The 19,103-nt window shown below is 41.4% G+C and overlaps 1 protein-coding gene across 1 annotated transcript in view; it reads right to left on the bottom strand.

The window, feature by feature from the left end:
- Positions 1 to 19,103, bottom strand: part of mrps15 (mitochondrial ribosomal protein S15) — a gene marked incomplete at its 5' end in the record, with an annotated part of 38,953 nt that overhangs the window by 5,945 nt on the left and 13,905 nt on the right. The window contains 2 exons of the mRNA XM_043717135.1: positions 3,547 to 3,738; positions 9,092 to 9,150. Of these exons, the coding sequence (XP_043573070.1) occupies positions 3,547 to 3,738; positions 9,092 to 9,150 (251 nt within the window). The remainder of the gene's footprint in view (positions 1 to 3,546; positions 3,739 to 9,091; positions 9,151 to 19,103) is intronic.

Here is a 19,103-nt window from a genome sequence, read left to right as displayed (position 1 = left end):
AAGGATAGCTGGTCGTGTTGTTTCGTGGCTAGTTGATGTTCATGTATGCGGATTGTTATCTGTCTTCCTGTTTGTCCTATATAGTGTTTTGTGCAGTCCTTGCATGGTATTTTGTACACTACATTAGTTTTGCTCATGTTGGGTATCGGGTCCTTCGTTCTGGTGAGTTGTTGTCTGAGCGTGGCTGTTGTTTCGTGTGCCGTTATGAGTCCTAGGGGTTGCAGTAGTCTGGCTGTCAGTTCTGAGATGCTCCTGATGTATGGTAGTGTGGCTAGTCCTTCTGGTTGTGGTATGTCCTCGTTCCGTGGTCTTTCTCTTAGGCATCTGTTGACGAAGTTGCGCAGGTATCCGTTTTTGGCGAATATCTTGTATAGGTGTTCCTCTTTTTCTTTTTGCAGTTCTGGTGTACTGCAGTGTGTTGTGGCCCTTTTGAATAGTGTCCTGATGCAGCTTCGTTTGTGTGTGTTGGGGTGGTTACTTTCATAGTTTAGGACTTGGTCTGTGTGTGTGGCTTTCCTGTATACCCTTGTAGTGAATTTTCCGTTCGGTGTTCTCTGTACCATCACGTCTAGGAATGGTCCTTTTATACTTGATATACTTTCTAACATCAGGGAGGAAGTGGGAGGACTGCAGAGTAACTGCAGTTTCTTTCTGGATGGAACTCCCAATACTGGTCAACTGGTTTCTGTTCAGTTGTAACTGGTTTTAAGAAGATCAAAGATATACTAGTTACTGCAAAGCCTTTCCCCAAACCAACTTCCTGACAGCCTTGACAACAGCTTCTATTTACATAGCAAATTCCAATGTAGTAATATTTTCCAAGGTGGTTCACAGGAACAACAAGCAAGCAAAACTTGACACTGAGCCATAAAGCTGACCAGAAGGGTATACAGTGAGGAAGATTTCAGAGTGGGAGGGACTCTTGAAAGAGCAAAGAGGAGTTGAGGTTTCAAAATGCAATTCCAGATTTTGGGGCTTAATTCCATAGCATGAGGCAGAACTGAAAGTACTGTCGTATAGCTTTGGTGATCATTACAAAATTGAATTGCAAAATTGACTTCAAGAAGGGAGCAAGGAAATAATTCATTGGCTAAGTTTGGACTACAGGAAAAAACAGCAATGTGCAACACTTTGGCTAGAGAATGGGGCTCACAGCTAATGAAGGGAGCGAGTAAGTAAGTTAGTTATATTTAAACTACTTAACCCTATACTTAACTGTCTTTAATCAGTAATTTTTAGGTTATAATAATGAGGAGGATTTAAAGTTTTTGTTATTGTGGCAAGATAAACAGAACACAATTTCAGGATTCACCTGATAATCCAACTGAGCAACACCAAAGCAAAGACAGAATTTGCATTTTCAGTATATACTATAGTATCCCAAAGTAATTTATAACCAGTGCAGTAGTGTTGAAGCATAGTCACTGCTGTAATCTAGAAAGTGGTTTTATTGGTCTTAAAATATATGGGATGCACTGAGGCAAATTATTTCATCAATCCAGGTAAATCAAAAGAGCTTTAAAAAGTGCTTGCGATGAACACTTGAAATGTCATAACATTCAAGGCCAAGTGCTGGAAACTGCATTTAATGCAGATATAGAGTAGTTTTTGTTGATGGCCCAAAGGCCTCTCTTTATTGCATGATTCTATCAGATCAATAACAAGTCATGTTGTAAGTCCTCACTCAAAGTGCAAGAACCTGCTGATCTCAACCAGATGGCATTAAGGAATGTTGCAACTGATCTGTGGATCACTGGATTCCTCCAGATTCCAGCTGGTATTTCCTATCTGTGTCCATTAAAGATATGACTGAATGATGTTTACAGCTTAATAGCCCGTCGACACGTGACGGGACAGGCTGCGGCTTTTTCACTGGATTGTAGGAGATTGGGTGGTGACCTTATTGAGGTTGAGAAAATCATGAAGGTTACACATAACGTGAATGGCAGGTGTCCTTTCCTAGGGTTGGGGATTTCAAGACTAGGATGAAAGGAGAAAGATTTAATAAAGATGTAAGGTTTTTTTATACAGAGTGGACCATATGTGGAATGAACTTCCACAGGAAGTGATGGATGTGGGTAGTTACAACATTGGAAAGACATTTGGATAAGTACATGAATAGGAAAGGTCTGGAGGGGTCTGGGGCAAATGCAGGCAGGTGGGACTGGTTTACATTGGAAACATGGATTGGTTGGACCGAAGGCCTATGATCTCATGGTCCAAGGAGGAAGCTACAGACCAGTCAATCTAACCTCAATGGTGGGGAAACTGTTGGAAGCAGAATTAATCTGCATTTTGAGAAGCAGGGATTAATCAAAAACTGTCAGCATAGTTTTGTTAATGAGAGGTCATGTCTGACTAACTTGATTGAGATTTTTGAAGAAATTATCAGGTTTGAATAGGACAACAATACTTTTGTGGTAGTCTACTTGGACTTCGGCAATGCCTTGTACAAGGCTCCCATGGGAGCCTTATAGCATAAGTAACAGTCCATGGGATTCAAGAAATTGGTAAATTGGATACACAAGCGGCTGAGTGGCAGGTGGCAGAGTGTGATGGTTGAGGGCTTTGTCCAGTAGGGTTCCACTGAAGTTTGTGTGGGGGCCCTTGCTGTTTGTTGATATGGAGATTGGTCTCATGGTGAATAGTGAGTAGGATAGCCTGAGACTACAAGAGGACATTGATGAGCTGGTGGGATGAGTAGATCAGTGGCAAATGGAATTCATTCCAGATAAATGAGAAGTGATGCATGCAGGCAGGACAAACAAAGCAAGGGAATACACAATGAATGGTAGAACCCTGAAAAGCACAGAGGATCAAAGGGACCTTAGTGTGTAAATACACTGGCCCGTTAAGGTATTGGGGCAGGTGGATACAGTGGTTAAGGTATAGGGTATATTTGTCTTTATTAGTCGAGGCATAGCACTTAAGAGCACAGAGTAAATCTTTCATGTGTTTAATGTTTTATAAAATATGGTTAGACTAGAGCTAGATTAGTGCATGTAATCCACATTATAGGAGGGAATTGCCTGACCTGGAGAGTTTCAGTTATAGAGAGAGATTGGACAGACTGGGGTTGTTTTCTGTAGAGCAGAGGAGATTGAGAGGGGACACGACTGAAAAATATAAAGTTATATGGGCATAGGTGGGTTGACAATGTTTTTCCTTGATGTAGAGATCAGTGACCTTCTTCTGTGCTGTAGATCTCTAGGCCTCAATCTGAAAGCTCCATAATGCATCAACACTGCATGGCTATTGATATCTGTTCAGGTTTCTCAAAACAGCACCAAGTGACACTTATGTCCATCCCCACAGCCAGAATTTTAGTTCACCCAGTATTTGGTGATAAGCTAGCCTACCACGACAGCCATCTTTCAGAGCCCTGATCCTGCCCACATCCAGCATTCTTGTGAGGTGGGATCAGAAGACAATCTCTCTGAAAATCTTTCCCTACTTTGTCCAGGTTGCAGAGCATAATTTCAAGTTTATTCAACAAATTCTGCCATGTTAGCAATCATATTGAACCCAGTTGGCTAATCTCCTTACCCTTATGCACAAAGCTTTTTTGGCAGCCCATCGCTGTGTCACCTTCCTGTAATATTCTGGGGGGAAGGTGTACTGAATGCCTAGCTGGGTGCACACATTCTCAAACACCTCATAGCGTGTTCGCCGGAGATACTTCAACAGCTTCTTCCGTCTGTCGATTGCCATTAACATGTAGCGTTTGTTGGTCTTATCCTATTTAAGAACAAACATGTCTGAGTACTTTAGAAAGATACACTTGACCAAGCAATTGCGCAATGATGACCCAGACTCTGCCGACATTGCATCTGGGTACCAAGTTTGCATTTATGATAGATGAAAGCATTGGTCATGTAATTGCTGAAGGTGAAGATATGAACTAATCACTAAAACTGCGATTGTGATGGCATGTGAACATGCAACATTACCATTACGGGAGTACAGAACCATTACAAGTGCCATTAAAAACCTTTTCACAAGACTTAGATAAAGAAAAATATTAAAAAGGACATATGGAAAGAACAGGAAAGTGGAATGAGAAAATTGCATTGAGATGAGCATAGGTCAAACAGCTCCAGTCCCTCGGTCCCAAGGAATACTTTTCTTCTATTTTTCTGCAAAAATAAAGCTCCCTTGACACTGTCCTCACCAAACATTCCTAAAGGCAGATAATCAGCTCTGGGTTAGATACAGAGTAAAACTCCCTCTATACTGTACCCAGCAAATGCTCCCAAAACAGATACACGATAGACAATAGGTGCAGGAGTAGGCCATTCTGCCCTTCGAGCCTGCACCACCATTCAATATGATCATGGCTGATCATTCTTTATCAGTATCCTGTTCCTGCCTTATCTCCATAACCCTTGCTTCCACGATCCTTGACAGCACTATCCAACTCTTTCTCAAATGAATCCAGATACTGGGCCTCCACTGCCCTCTGGGACAGAGCATTCCACACAGCCACCACTCTCTGGGTGAAGAAATTTCTCCTCATCTCTGTCCTAAATGGTCTACCCCGTATTTTTAAGCTGTGTCCTCTGGTTCGGCACTCACCCATCAGCGGAAACATGTTTCCTGCCTCCAGAGTGTCCAATCCTTTAATAATCTTATATGTCTCAATCAGATCCCCTCTCAGTCTTCTAAACTAAAGGATATACAAGCCCAGTCGCTCCAGTCTTTCAGTGTTAGGTAATCCCGCCATTCCAGGAATTCACCTTGTGAACCTACGCTGCACTCCCTCAATAGCCAGAATGTCTTTCCTCAAATTTGGAGACCAGAACTGCATACAGTACTCTAGGTGTGGTCTCACCAGACCCTGTACAGCTGCAGAAGAACCTCTTTGCTTCTATACTCAATCCCTCTTGTAATGAAGACCAGCATGATAGTAGCCTTCTTCACTACCTGCTGTACCTGCATGCTTACCTTCATTGACTGGTGCACAAGAACACCCAGATCTCTCTGTACTGCCCCTTTACCTAAATTGATTCCATTGAGGTAGTAATCTGCCTTCCTGTTCTTGCCACCAAAGTGGAAAACCATACATTTATCCACATTAAACTGCATCTGCCATGCATCCTTTCAATCCAAGTTAGTACTTTGCCCCCAATACCATGCACCCTAATTTTGCTCACTAACCTCTTCTGTGGGACTTTTTCAAAAGCTTTCTGAAAGTCCAGGTACACTACATCTACTGGATCACCCTCGTCCATCTTCAGAGTTACATCCACAAAAAATTCCAGAAGAATAGTCAAGCATGATTTCCCCTTCATAAATCCATGCTGACTCTGATCTATCCTGTTACTACTATCCAGATGTGTCGTAATTTCATCCTTTATAATAGACTCCAGCATCTTTCCCAACTGGGGTAGATAGAGTGAAATTTTTATTCTGCCTCAAAGTTTATTTCTACTCTTTATTAACACAGTAAGTCAACCACAAGAAGAATCAATAAGAAAGGTTTAGAAAATTTTAGAAAAGGTTACCCAAGTGAAAGGTTTCAAATGTGATCTTGCCTGGTTAGACCACATTTGTAATATTGCATTCAATTCTTATTACATCATTATAGGAAGATTGTAGAAGCTATAGGTGCAGAGGAGATTTACTAGGATGCTGCCTGGACTGGAGGGCATGTCTTATGAAGAATGGTTGAGGGGGTGAGGGCTTTTCTCATTGGAATGACGAAGGGTGAGCGATGACTTGACAGAGGTGTACAAGATGATGAGAGGCAGAGATAGAGTGGATAACCAGAGACCTTTTCCCAGGGCTATAATGAGGGGGCGTAATTTTAAGGTAATTGAAGGAAGGTTTAGGGGAGATGTCAGAGGTAGGTTCTTTACACAGAGTATTGGTGCGTGGAATGCACTGCCAGCAGTGGTAGGAGAGTCAGATACATTAGGGACACTTAAGCGAGTTTTGGATAGGCACATGAAGTTAGTACAATGAAGGGTATGTAGGGTAGTGTGGTCTTAAAGTAGGATAAAAGGCTGGCACAACATTGAGTGCCGAAGGACCTGTACTGTGCTGTTCAATGTTTGTTGTCACTGAAACACTATGTACATTTTTTTTAGTGCAGTTGGACAGGGAAATATCGTAGAGTGAAAATGAGCAGCATTAGATCGGTGGGATATTAAAGACCATGAGAAGTGAGGAGAATGGGACTTGAGTATGTGAGATTGACTCAACTACATGAAATTGACAATGGATCTTTATGGAGCAATGTGCCTCTCTAGATGGGACTGTGTGTGCGCAACTGTTGGGTAAGAAAGTCTAAATTTTTATTTGGCATAAGTGTAATCTAGTTTGGAGGTGGCAAACTTATATCTACTGTGTCAACTCTGCCGTTTCCAGTCTGAAGAAAGATGTTTCTGAAAGTCCAGTAAAAGAACAACTTTAACTAAGAAACAGCCGTAACTGGATCATTAAGTAGATCAGGAAGGCCGATGTGGGTTAACAGCATGTAGTGTTTAGAACCAGATAGATCCCATAGACTATGAGCTCTTAATTGGTGTTAATAACCTGGGCTCATCAGATAGCCTTGATTGACAGATATAAACAGGAGATTGCAATGGTCCCCTCAGTCAAGGGACTGGCTTTGAGCGAGCTGGTCACAGCCCATGTGTTGTGCTTATGTAAATAATGGGCGACTTGGTGATGGGATAATGGCCTCCGTGCAATTATTTCAGAGCATATAAAAAAAGCCAACTTGGGCTGACCTAGCTTGAGTGCAACTTATAATAGAGCACGAGAGTTAAGTGATTCAGGAACAAAATAGTAGGTTCTGCATTGTCAGTATGAGGAGCGAGATCCGAAATTAAGAACATCAAATGTCATAATCCCTGCAATATTACCTGAGTGGTGTGCAAAGTGGTACAAGGCAAATCAGATTAGAAACACGAATGCATGGCTCAAAGAGTGGTGTGGAGGAAGGTTCATGAGACTGGTAGTAGCAGTGGGGAAAGTGGAACTTGTACCGATTAAGGTTAGTGTTCTTGCCAACTTTATAAGTAGGGAAATAGAAAGGATTTTAAACTGAATAGATGGGGCACGAGATCAAATTTGAGATTATATGATAAATCAGAGCGTCAAGGCCAAAGAGTGAGAATAATTTTATAAGATATCGTAAACAGACCTTGTTTGAAGGAATAGAGAGCATGAATGTAAGAGGCAATCAACAGATGAAATTAAAATTTACAAAATGGTAAAAGGATAAAACTAAAGGTCCTGTATCTAGGCGATTTCCTTGAATGCCAGGAACAGCAATTATTGTCTTATAAGCTGTTTCATTGTTTTGGAACATCAGGGGAAATAACATCCAAAGAACGGCATTTTAAAAAGGAGGGAGAGAGAGAAAGGCAGAGACCACGTGGTCAGAAAAAGAAACCCACATTCCTGTCAGACACAGAACTGAAGCTGCACGGCTAATGCATTTCTTGCTTGACTTCAAGAAGAATGTGCAAACTCCACACAGACAGTCGGCTGAGGCTGGGTTGCTGGCACTGTGAGGCAACAGTACTAACCACTGAGCCACTGTGTTGCCAGAAAACACTTAAAAGGATGTTGCCAGGGTCCGAGGGTTTCAGCTATAGGGAGAGGCTGAATAGGCTGGATGCTGAGTGGTGACCTTTTTATAAAATCACGATTGGCATGGATAGGGAGAACAGACAAAGTATTTTCCCTGGGGTGGGAGGAGTCCAGAACTAGAGGGCAAAGGTTTAGGATGAGGGGGAAATATTTTGAAGGGACCTAAGCAGCAACTTTTTCATGCAGAGGGTGGTACACGTATGGAATGAGCTGCCAGTGGAAGTAGAAGCCGGTACAATTACAACATTTAAAAGGCATCTGGATGGGTATATGAAGGATTTAGAAGCATATGGGCCAGGTGTTGGAAAATAAGACTAGATTAGTTTGGGACATTTGGTCGGCATAGGCTAGTTGGACTGAAGGGTCTGTTTCCATATTGTATAACGTGTGAATGTAGGGGAATGTTAGATAAGCACAAACACGCAAAAGCAAGATAAGGCTCAAACTCCTAGAATCGTGCAAAGACTATAGTTCAGGAAGAGACTATGCTGAGTTAGCTGAAGTACAGCAGGAGATCCCTTACATGGAACATAAACACCAGCAGGGACATCGGGCTCATGGCCATCTGTAAAATTCCATGTAATACCAGTATGATCTGGTCAGAGATGACAAGCAACCAGGTTCAATTATGATATCTACCACAGTCAATTAACCATGAAGTACAGATACCTGGTCCTGCATCACATCTGCCACTTACAGAATCATTCTGCTGAAAGGAATCAATGAACTTTAGAAAGTTAGTTAAATTTGCAGAGAGGAGAGTTTCCTTCAAAATGTGGTGTAAATTGAGACATCAGAATCATTGTGTCATTGACTTTCCCAATGTATTGTCAATGTATACAACAATGAATTAAGCCAAAAGAAATCGTTCATCTATTAACTGAAATTTGCATTGCTTGGTAAAAGTGACAAAATTTCACAGCGATATGGAATAATAAAGTGGAACTGAAAATGAATGAATAACAGTTTGACAGATGACTGGTGCCAATGAAAGATCTCTCCTAGAAGTTAGAGTGTCATGAGTTTGAACTGTACTCCCAGATTCCAACATAATTTAGGTTTGTTTCAGTGCTATTCAAAGGGGCATTGGATCTGTGCACCAAACGTATGTGGAGGTTAATGTTTCCCAAACTCATGTAGGGTGTGCCCAACTGGGATAGAAATACAATGTGGGGTGGTCCAGAGCCCCAGGCCCATTATTTTCACTTTACCGGACACAGGTCCAACAGCTCTGTGAACTGAAAGCACGAACAAACTACAATTCAGCACGACAACCCAAATGAATTCCTCTCCCGTCAGCACTTCTCATTGTCTTCAATTGGATGCTGGGAGAATATTGACGGGGTGGTTAATTGCCTGATAGTGGCATTGTGAATGGCTAGGTCCAGGATTGTGACAAATAGCAATGTGTCTTAGTAGTACTTGTCCTTGTACAGTGTTAAAAGTCAGATTCACTGTGTGGGCCCCTATCAAATTTTCTACCACTCACCTTCCTGTGTACCTGCAGGTGCTCTTGGTAATTCCGAATTTTTGCTGTTAAGATGGCAACTAATGGGAGAGAGAGAGAGAGAGAGAGTGTGAGAATCCATTAATTTAACACATAGCAGTCAGTAGTTCTGTGCAGAATTAGATATCAGACATATCTATCATCTTTTTACACCAACTTGTCCAGAATTTGGTCCAATGATTTACCAATAGTGGAGGTTTTAAAGGGAGTGGTCAACAGTTAAAGCTGCGTATCATCAGCGTAAAGTGAAAACTAACACTTTACTTCCAGATCCTATTGCCTTTGGCAATCTGAAGATGAGAAATAGGAGAGGGTCAACAATCTATTCTTGAAGGATATCAGAGATGAAAGTGAGGAAACAGAAAGAGGAGCAATTGCAGTCATTCTCTGGTTAAAGTTAGATAGGCGACAGCAACACCAGCCAGTTGCCTGGTGGTAGAGAAATGAGGGGATGGTTGGACAGTGTCAAGGACTGCACGCAGGCTTTTTAAAAAAAATCTTCATTCATGGAAGTCGCTGGCTAGACCAGCTTTTATTGCCCATCCTTAATCGCCCTTAGCGGAGTTAAAGGTCAACCATATTGCTGTGAGTCTGAAGTCACATCCAGGCCACACTAGGTAAGGATGGCAGTTTCCATTCCAAAAGGGCATTAGAGAACCAGATGGTTTTCCTGATAATTGACAATGGATTCATGGTCATTATTTGACTCTCCATTCTAGATTTTTATTGAATTCAAGTTCCACCATTTGCCATGGCAAGATTCAAACCAGGTCCCCAAAACATTATCTGGGCCTCTGGATTAACAGTCCAGCAATAATACTACTAGGCTGCTTCTGTAAGTGAAGAAATGATAGTTGGGAAACACAAAACATTAACTTTTCTTTTTCTCCATTGATTCTGCCAGGTGATCTGAGTTTCTTCAAAAATTTCTGTTTTGGTTAAGAATAAGTGATTCTTTGAGAAAGATAATTATATGATCTACACAAAATGCCTTCAGAGTGAAGGAGTTGGAAATGGATCATGCCTTTCATCTGGAGCTCAGTTTCTGTTAGCACATTGGGGTAAACACTTGCTTAATGGAAGAATAGCAAAATGTTCCAAAGATCTTCACAGGAGCAATTATCATATAACATTTGGAACTGAACTATAAAAGAAGGTATTACGGGTCAGTCGCCAAAACCTTGACTGAAGAATCAAAATTTGAAAAGCAGTTTAAAGGAGGATAGTGAGACTGTGAGAAATCAAGAAACCCTAATTTTGGAATACAGAGCATGTGAGAGTTTTAAAGTGCAATTCAGAGTTCAGGGAGTTGGACATAAAGACATCAACAGTGGAGCAATGGAATTCAGGAGCACCCAGCAATCTGCGAGACCAATGCAGAGATCTTAGAGGGTTGTAAGCACATGAACAATGTTTGAATATAGACACGTTAACACTTGTGTGAGAACCTGAATATGCGTGAGTGTTCATATATCTGACTGCATACTTCTGTATCTGTAGATATTGTTACGACACAGGGATGTAAGCCAGACTAAATCAGACTTGCTGACTGTAGATTCACAATACAGTAAAGTTAAATACTTGACAACCCTCAAAATTGCTCAACTGTTCCTAACTGGTCTTTACAAATAACCAGTCTTGGACATCGAGTTTATAACTTAAACAATAATGTAACTTTAGCAGAACACAAGGCAATCTAATTAACATCTACAATCTAAGCCTGATTATTCCCCCTCTCCACTGACAGACAGACATAGTTAAGAGATAAACATGTAAAAAAAAGAATTTAAGTTGCCAGTTCAATAACCATTTCAACTATATTTCAACCGTGCATTCATGAAATCCAATGGGTTGTATTACAGGCACATATGATTGTATCTTACTTGAATTCAAAAGTCACCAGTCAATGCAAATCATTTCTGCAGATCTCTGGAGACTTTTCCTTATAGACTAGGGTTCTTTGTCAGGGCTATCAACGAGTCAGTAACAATATTAACTAGAGAGTGGAAAACCAAAAGAAAAACCTCAGTCCTGCACCTTCCAAAGCAACAGTGCTTTCTCCCCAGACAAAACCAGTTCACCCATTAATTTCTTCTTTTAAAAAGCACTGTGTGAGATTGGCTGGCCTGCATCTGTCCTTGCTTGACTGACTAAGTCAACATCGAACTAGCTGCCACTCCTCAGGAGTATATCAACATCTCAGTGCCAAATACCAAAATGGTATTCTTATAGCAGTAATTGATCTGCTTTATATTTTTAGGCCAGTCCCCAGCAGCAAACATCAGTCTTTTGTGAAGTTGTGGATAGTGTGGAAGGCTGTTGTCGGTTGCAGCGGGACATCGACAAGATGCAGAGAATTGGTAGATAGAGTTCAACCTGGAAAAGTGTGATGTGATTCATTTTGAAAGATCAAGTTTGAATGCAGATGAAAGCACTGGTTAGACCACGCTTGGAATATTGTGTTTAGTTCTGGTTGCCTCATTATAGGAAGGATATGGAAGCTTTGGAGAGTGTCGTCAACAATATGCACAGGAGTAAGGATGTCAACATGTGCCTGGTTATGAAAGTGAGAGAGAGTCTGAGACTGTATCTGACAGTGAGTGCCACCATGCATGTATTTGTTTGTGTGTATTTGATAGCTACTGTAGTGTGAATTGTTGTAATGCCACCAGGATTGGATCCCTCAAGGCAGCAATTCAATCTGTGGCCAGTGAGGTGACTTGGATGGTCACAGTCAAAATATTGAGCTGTTCCACTGTGGACCATAGAACATTACAGTGCAATAGAGCCCCTTCAGCCTTCGATGGTGCGCCGACCTGTGAAACCAATCCGAAGCCCATCTAACCTACACTATTCCATTCTCATCCATATGTCTATCTAAGGACCATTTAAATGCCCATGAAGTTGGCGAGTCTACTACTGTCGCAGGCAGTGTGTTCCACGCCCCTACTACTGAGTAAAGAGACTACCTCTGGACATCAATCCTATATCTATCGCCCCTCAATTTAAATTTTTGCCCCCTCGTGCCAGTCATCATTATCCGAGGAAAACGGCTCTCACCGTTCAACCTATCTAACCCTCTGATTATCTTTATATAGCTTAATTAAGCCACCTCTCAACCACTTTCTCTCTGATGAAAACAGCCTTAAGTCCGTACAGCCGCAACGTGACCTCATGGCTCCAAAACTCAATCCCTGTACCAATTAAATCTAACACACCGGATGCCTTCTTAACAACTCTATCAACCTCGGTGGCAACTTTCAGGAATGTATGTGCATGGATTTCCACTCTCTCCACATCTCTCCACTCATCTACACTGCGAAGAATCTTTTCATTAGCCCAGTACTCTGTTTTCCTGTTGCACCTTCCAAAGAGAATCAACTTACTCATTTCTGCATTAAACTCTATTTTCCACCTCTCAGCCCAGATCTGGAACTTATCTATGTCCCTCTGTAATCTGCAACATCCTTCGACACTCTCACAACTCCACCGATCTTAGTGTCACCTGCAAATTTACTAATCTATCCATCTATGCTCTCATCCAGGTTTTTATAAACATGACAAATAGCAGTGGCCCCAAAACAGATCCTCGTGGTACACCACTAGTAACTGATCTCAGAGTGAACCACCACCCTATGTCTTCTTTCAGCTAATTTCTGATCCAAACCACCAAATCACCCTCAATCCCACACCTCTATTAATTATCATTCTTTTATTACACTTAATCTGCATGTTTTACACTTTATACTGTCCTTTGTATGATCATGTAGTTTGTGCTGTCCATGTAGTATCTTGGTCCTGGAGGAATGCTATCTTGTAGAAATGACAAATAAAATCTACTCTCTCTCAAAATCTACTCTATCTGTATTTTCAGCAACAGCCTACTGTGGGTGGGGTACCTTATCAAACGCTTTACTGAAATCCATATACACTACATCAACCGCTTTAGCCTCATTCACCTGTTTGGTCACTCTCTCAAAGAACTCAATAAGGTTTGCGAGACACTACCTACCCTTCACAAAACCATGTTGACTATCCCGAATCAACTTATTCCTTTCTGGATAATTATAAATCCTCTCTCTTATAACCTTTTCCAACACTTTATCCACAACCACAACCAGATGCTAACTACATCTTCTCTGAGGAGAAAGTGAGGACTGCAGAGGCCAGAGTGTGTTGCTGGAAAAGCACAGCAGGTGAGGCAACATTCGAGGAGCAGGAGAATCGACGTTTCAGGCATAAGCCCTTCATCAGTTTTTTTCCTGATGAAGGACTATTGCCCGAAACATTGATTCTTCTGCTCCTTGGTTGCTGCCTGACCTGCTGTGCTTTTCCAGCACCACACTTGCAACTACATCTTCCCTGAGCCATCCTCAAGTGGCTCAGAGTTGTCCAGAATTTCTGAGAAAGGTACTTCATTCCAGTTAGTTACCAGGTTGCAGTTGGTGATGTTTGCAGTCAACTAAAATTTCAGACAAATCCACGGGCTTTGACTTTGGTGAATGTTAGCTTTGTTAACTGTCAGCTGGTGATATCCCCGAGGAGAAGGTTTTGAGTTTCTTTTGGCCCTTCACATCTGTTAAAGGCATGATAAGCAGCAGCATGCATGAGTGGATACCCGCATGAACTGGTCTGAATGTCCATAGGTGTTGAGAGGGTATTGAGCCACACATGAGAACTTGAATGTGTCAGGAGGAACGCGTGCATGTATGTCAGTGCATTTGTTTCGGTATGAGTGGTGCCCTTAACAAACTTAGAAACGGGACAAATGACTGCATTTGTTTAAGATTAAATTAGATTAAATTCCCTACAATGCGGAAACAGGCCCTTCAGCCCAATCGGTCCACACCGACCCTCTGAAGAGTAATCCACCCTGACCCATTTCCCCTGACTAATGCACCTAGCACTATGGGCAATTTAGCATGGCCAATTCACCTAACCTGCACATCTTTGGACTGTGGGAGGAAATCAGAGCACCCGGAGGAAACCTACGCAGACACGGGGAGAATGTGCAAACTTCACACAGACATTCACCCGAGGCTGGATTGAACCTGAGACCCTGGTGCTGTGAGACAGCAATGCTAACCACTGAGCCACCGTGCCATCCCACGGTGTGTGCATACATTTCGCCATTGCAACACACATGCTTTTGTCATAGTTGCTAAGACATAAAACAATTTTCACAAAGCAATTTCAAACTAAATTTGACAGAGCTTAACAGGAGACCAAAGTGGTAGGTTTTAAAGATCAAGTTAAGAGTTGATATAGAATCAGGAAGACTCAGGGAATTTCAGTGCTTAAGAGTCCATCAACCAAAGGCACATTCATCAGCAGTACAGACATTAAAATCTGGGATGCAGCAGATATTAGAATTGCAGGAAAACAAATACCCAAGGATTGTGTATTGGAGGAGATTAGAGATATACGAGACAGCTGAGGCAAGCATGGATGAATTTGAAAATAACGTCAACTATCTGCTTAGTGATTTTTTTCCCCCGTGCAGTACTGTTCAATTGTCTTCCTAAGCAATTGACTTTATGTTGTGTATTTGAGTATGCACTTTCCACTTCAGAGAACAGACGCAAACACAATTTAGACACCATCAAAAATAATCTCATGTTATAGAACAATTGCTGTTCAGTCGAAGTCCTTAACAAGGTTTTGTTAGATTATAGTAAAAAATACTATCAATTTTCACTATTTTACTTGTGAAAGACATGCTTGGACAAAAAAAAAGTTTTTAAAAAATGGACAAATACAAACCTAAAATGACTACTCCGATCACCTGACCACATTGAGCCAAGCCCACGAATCCATCAACAAAGATCAACTTTGAGTTGAAATTAACATTGTTTCAAAGGGCACTAAAACACTGTACCTTTCAGCCAATTCACACCTTTGAGATGAAAGGTAATCTGAGAAACAATGAACAGATATAGTGACATGCAAATCATTCTTTATCAGTAGCTGCTCCTAAGCAACAGGGAGACACAAACAAAAATGGATTTGTGAACAAGAACTGGACAAGTCCCTCTCATGCTTGTGCGTGAGTGCTTGCTTGCACATGCGCTCTCTCTGTGTGAAGCTCAGAAAAAATAGCAATGAGAACCCTGGGACATCTGCAGCTATGCGATTATGGAAAACATAAGACAGTTAAACAGCAGGAGTAAAATTTCACTCTTGGGTTAGAAAAGAAGGGAGCCATTACACTTTCTCGCCCGATGGCAAAAGGGTGGAGATCAAAACGGAATTGATTACTGGTTATAATGATCATCGGGCAAAGACCTAGAGTGGACGAGGACAGCATCCTACTATTGCTCTTTAATTCTGCATGGATATGTCTGTTGGTGAAATGGTGTACCGATGGCTACTCAATTATTTATAGACAATTTGGAGAAAGCCTTCTGGAAACCTTGTCACATTCAACTTTTCCACGGACAATGTAGGAGAGAAATTGACAAAATGAAACAGTTCCAGTCAGCTACAGCAATGAATGAGCAATACCTTGACCACGCAAAACGCTTAGTGCTGTTGACTGAAGAAGTAATTATAAAATATGTAAGTAAGAACATCCTAAATAGTGAGGAGCTTATCAAGGCCTTAGAATAAACTTTCATTTCTATTCTGCTCTCAATGAAGCTGCATTATCAAGAGACACAGATGCCCAGTTTTTATTAACAATACCATGTGTATAATGTTAGATGAGGAGATTAAGCTAATTTAATGGAAGCAGCAGGGTTAGAAGTTAAATTTAAACTTGCGCTGCTCTTCAATTCAGTCTCATTGTAATCTTATTAATTATGACTTGCGAGTTAAGCTGAAACCTGACACCATATAGGCATTTAGGTAGGCTGAGTTCAGACTATTGGGAAAGATTATTGCAAAACAGCAAATGAAAAGGCCAAAGTAGAAATAATGTAGTCATGTTAAAATGCATTGCTTGAAATCAATTTGAAGTTTGCATTTTTCTTTAACTCATACATATCAAAATGATATATTTCTTATATTGACACTCTTATCTGTGATAATGTACAAGTATTTTAGATCAGTATTTGCTGTGGAAAAGGACATGGAAGACATAGGATGTAGGGAAATAGATGATGACATCTTGAAAAATGTCCATATTACAGAGGAGGAAATGCTGGATGTCTTGAAACGCATAAAAGTGGATAAATCCCCAGGACCTGATCAGGTGTACCCTAGAACTCTGTGGGAAGCTAGGGAAGGGATTGCTGGGCCTCTTACTGAGATATTTGCATCATCAATAGTCACAGGTGAGGTGCCGGAAGTCTGGAGGTTGGCTAATGTGATGCCACTGTTTACGAAGGGTGATAAGGACAAGCCAGGAAACTACAGACCAGTGAGCCTGATGAGGTGGTGGGCAAGTGGGAATCCTGAAGGACAGGATGCACATGTATTTGGAAAGGCAAGGACTGATGAGGGATAGTCAACATCGCTTTGTGTGTGGGAAATCATGTCTCGCAAACTTGATTGGAATTTTCTGAAGAAGTAACAAAGAGGATTGTAGAGGGCAGAGCAGTAGATGTGATCTCTACGGACTTCAGTAAAACATTCGACAAGGTTCTCCATGGGAGACTGATTAAATCTCATGGAATACAGGGAGAACTGGCTATTTGGATACAGAATTGGCTCAAAGGTAGCAGACAGAGGGTGGTGGTGGAGGGTTGTTTTTCAGACTGGAGGCCTGTGACCAGTGGAGCACCACAAGGATCGGTGCCGGGTCCACTACTTTTCATCATTTATATGAATGATTTGGATGTGAGCATAAGAGCTACAGTTAGCAATTTTGCAGATGACACCAAAATTGGAGGTCTAATGGACAGCGAAGAAGGTTACTTCAGATTACTACAGGATCTTGATCAGGTGGGCCAATGGGCTGAGAAGTGGCAGATGGAGTTTAATTTAGATAAATGCGAGGTGCTGCATTTTGGGAAAACAAATCTTAGCAGGACTTATACACTTAACGGAAAGGTCTTAGGGAGTGTTGCTAAATAGAGACACCTTGAAGTGCAGGTTCAGAACTCCTTGAAAGTGGAGTTGCAGGTAGATAGGATAGTGAAGAAGGTATTTGGTATGCTTTCCTTTATTGGTCAGAGTATTGAGTACAGGTGGGAGGTCATATTATGGCTGTACAGGACATTGGTTAGGCCACTGTTGGAATATTGCATGAAATTCTGGTCTTCTTCCTATCGGAAAGATGTTGTGAAACCTGAAAGGGTTCAGAAAAGATTTACAAGGATGTTGCCAGTGTTGGAGGATTTCAGCTCGAGGGAAAGGCTGAATAGGCTGGGGCTGTTTTCCCTGGAGTGTCGGAGGCTGAGGGGTGCCCTCAAAGAGGTTTACAAAATCATGACAGGCATGGATAGGATAAATAACCAAAGTCTTTTCCCTGGGGTCGGGGAGTCCAGAACTAGAGGGCATAGGGTAGAGGGGAAAGATTTAAAAGAGACCCAAGGGGCAACATTTTCACGTAGCGGGTGGTACACCTATGGAATAAGCTGCCAGAGGAAGTAGTGGAGGCTGGACATTTAAGAGGCATTTGGATGGGTATATGAATAGGAAGGGTTTGGATGGATATGGGCCAGGTGCTGGCAGGTGGGACTAGATTGGGTTGGAATATCTGGTCGGCATGGACGGGTTGGACCAAAGGGTCTGTTTCCGTGCTGTACATCTCTATGACTCTAGTTCAAAGAATGAGTTAAAGCAATTGTTCAATTTTTCTAATTAACCTGAGGATTTGCTGAGTTTTGGGCTTTTGCAATAACAAGGAAATTAAACTGTCTTTCAGGAATCCAGGATTAATCAACAATGGAAGGATCAAAGCTTGTTGACAAAAACAATGAAACTTACTGATGAAGGTGGGAGGGTATCTAAATTCTAAACATGTTCCTGTAAACAGAGTCGATGCTACAGATTGAGGAGGTATTGAAAGATTCGAATGGTGTTAGGTAGTGAATGGATTATCGCCTAGCAATGATGAACAATGTCCATCTGAAGATACGTGCGATATGGAGGAGAACTTGGGATGATGATGTTTCTGTGGAATAGATGCCCTTGTCCTCCTAAGTGTTTGAGGTATTGGATTTAAGAAACCTTGGCATGTTTTGACAGTACATCACATCTAAAGTCTGTTTTATCAATGCAACAGCAAGAAATCAAGAGATGACTATTACTACACAATCTTTGACAGTGCATAGAGGTGATTTATCAGATATTGGTGAAAAGAGAGACGTGCTGAAGCTTTTCATCTCGGACTCAAAAACACAAAAATACCAAATTTCAAATAATTTTACAAAAGGGTGTTGATTGGTTAGCAAGTTGACTCAGATTGATCAAGAAATGTCATGGAGATAGAGACTAAGAAAAACAGGTCCCCAAAGATGTCAGGTTATTAAAAAAAACGACAAAACTGATCATATTCCTTTTGTTTACAGAGAATGGGTCCTTGTCTATGAAACACAAATGTAAATCAGCTTAATGACAAGTTCAACTTCTATTACATTGATTGATGATGTAGCTTTTAGCTCATTCAAGGTTGTTCAGGAAGGGCTGCCAAATACAGAACTGCGTCTAATAATAGATGCTCCAGTGGGCTAATGGAGTACATCTGTACTCTGCCTATTATCAACAATCAAAAGAACATGCTGTTGATTTGTTAGGGTGTATAGCCTACTTACCTAGAACTGCACCAGAATGTTAATTCATAGATGCGGCTGGACTTTAAAGACAACATGGTCTATGGTCAAACCACATCTCATGAACTGTGCCCAAGAAAAAGGTCCAGGAGTGAGCAGCAAAAATGATTCAAAGTTTAAAGCAGATAATTTGAATGGCTCAAACATTGGGAGGTCACGTTGCGGCTGTACAGGACATTGGTTAGGCCACTGTTGGAATATTGCGTGCAACTCTGCCTCCTTCCTATCGGAAAGATGTTGTGAAACTTGAAAGGGTTCAGAAAAGATTTACAAGGATG

The sequence above is a fragment of the Chiloscyllium plagiosum genome, chromosome 27 (assembly GCF_004010195.1).
Source record: "Chiloscyllium plagiosum isolate BGI_BamShark_2017 chromosome 27, ASM401019v2, whole genome shotgun sequence".
NCBI lineage: Eukaryota > Metazoa > Chordata > Chondrichthyes > Orectolobiformes > Hemiscylliidae > Chiloscyllium > Chiloscyllium plagiosum.
The sequence above is the reverse complement of the archived record's forward strand: the minus strand, read 5'-3'. Positions and strand labels throughout refer to the sequence as shown.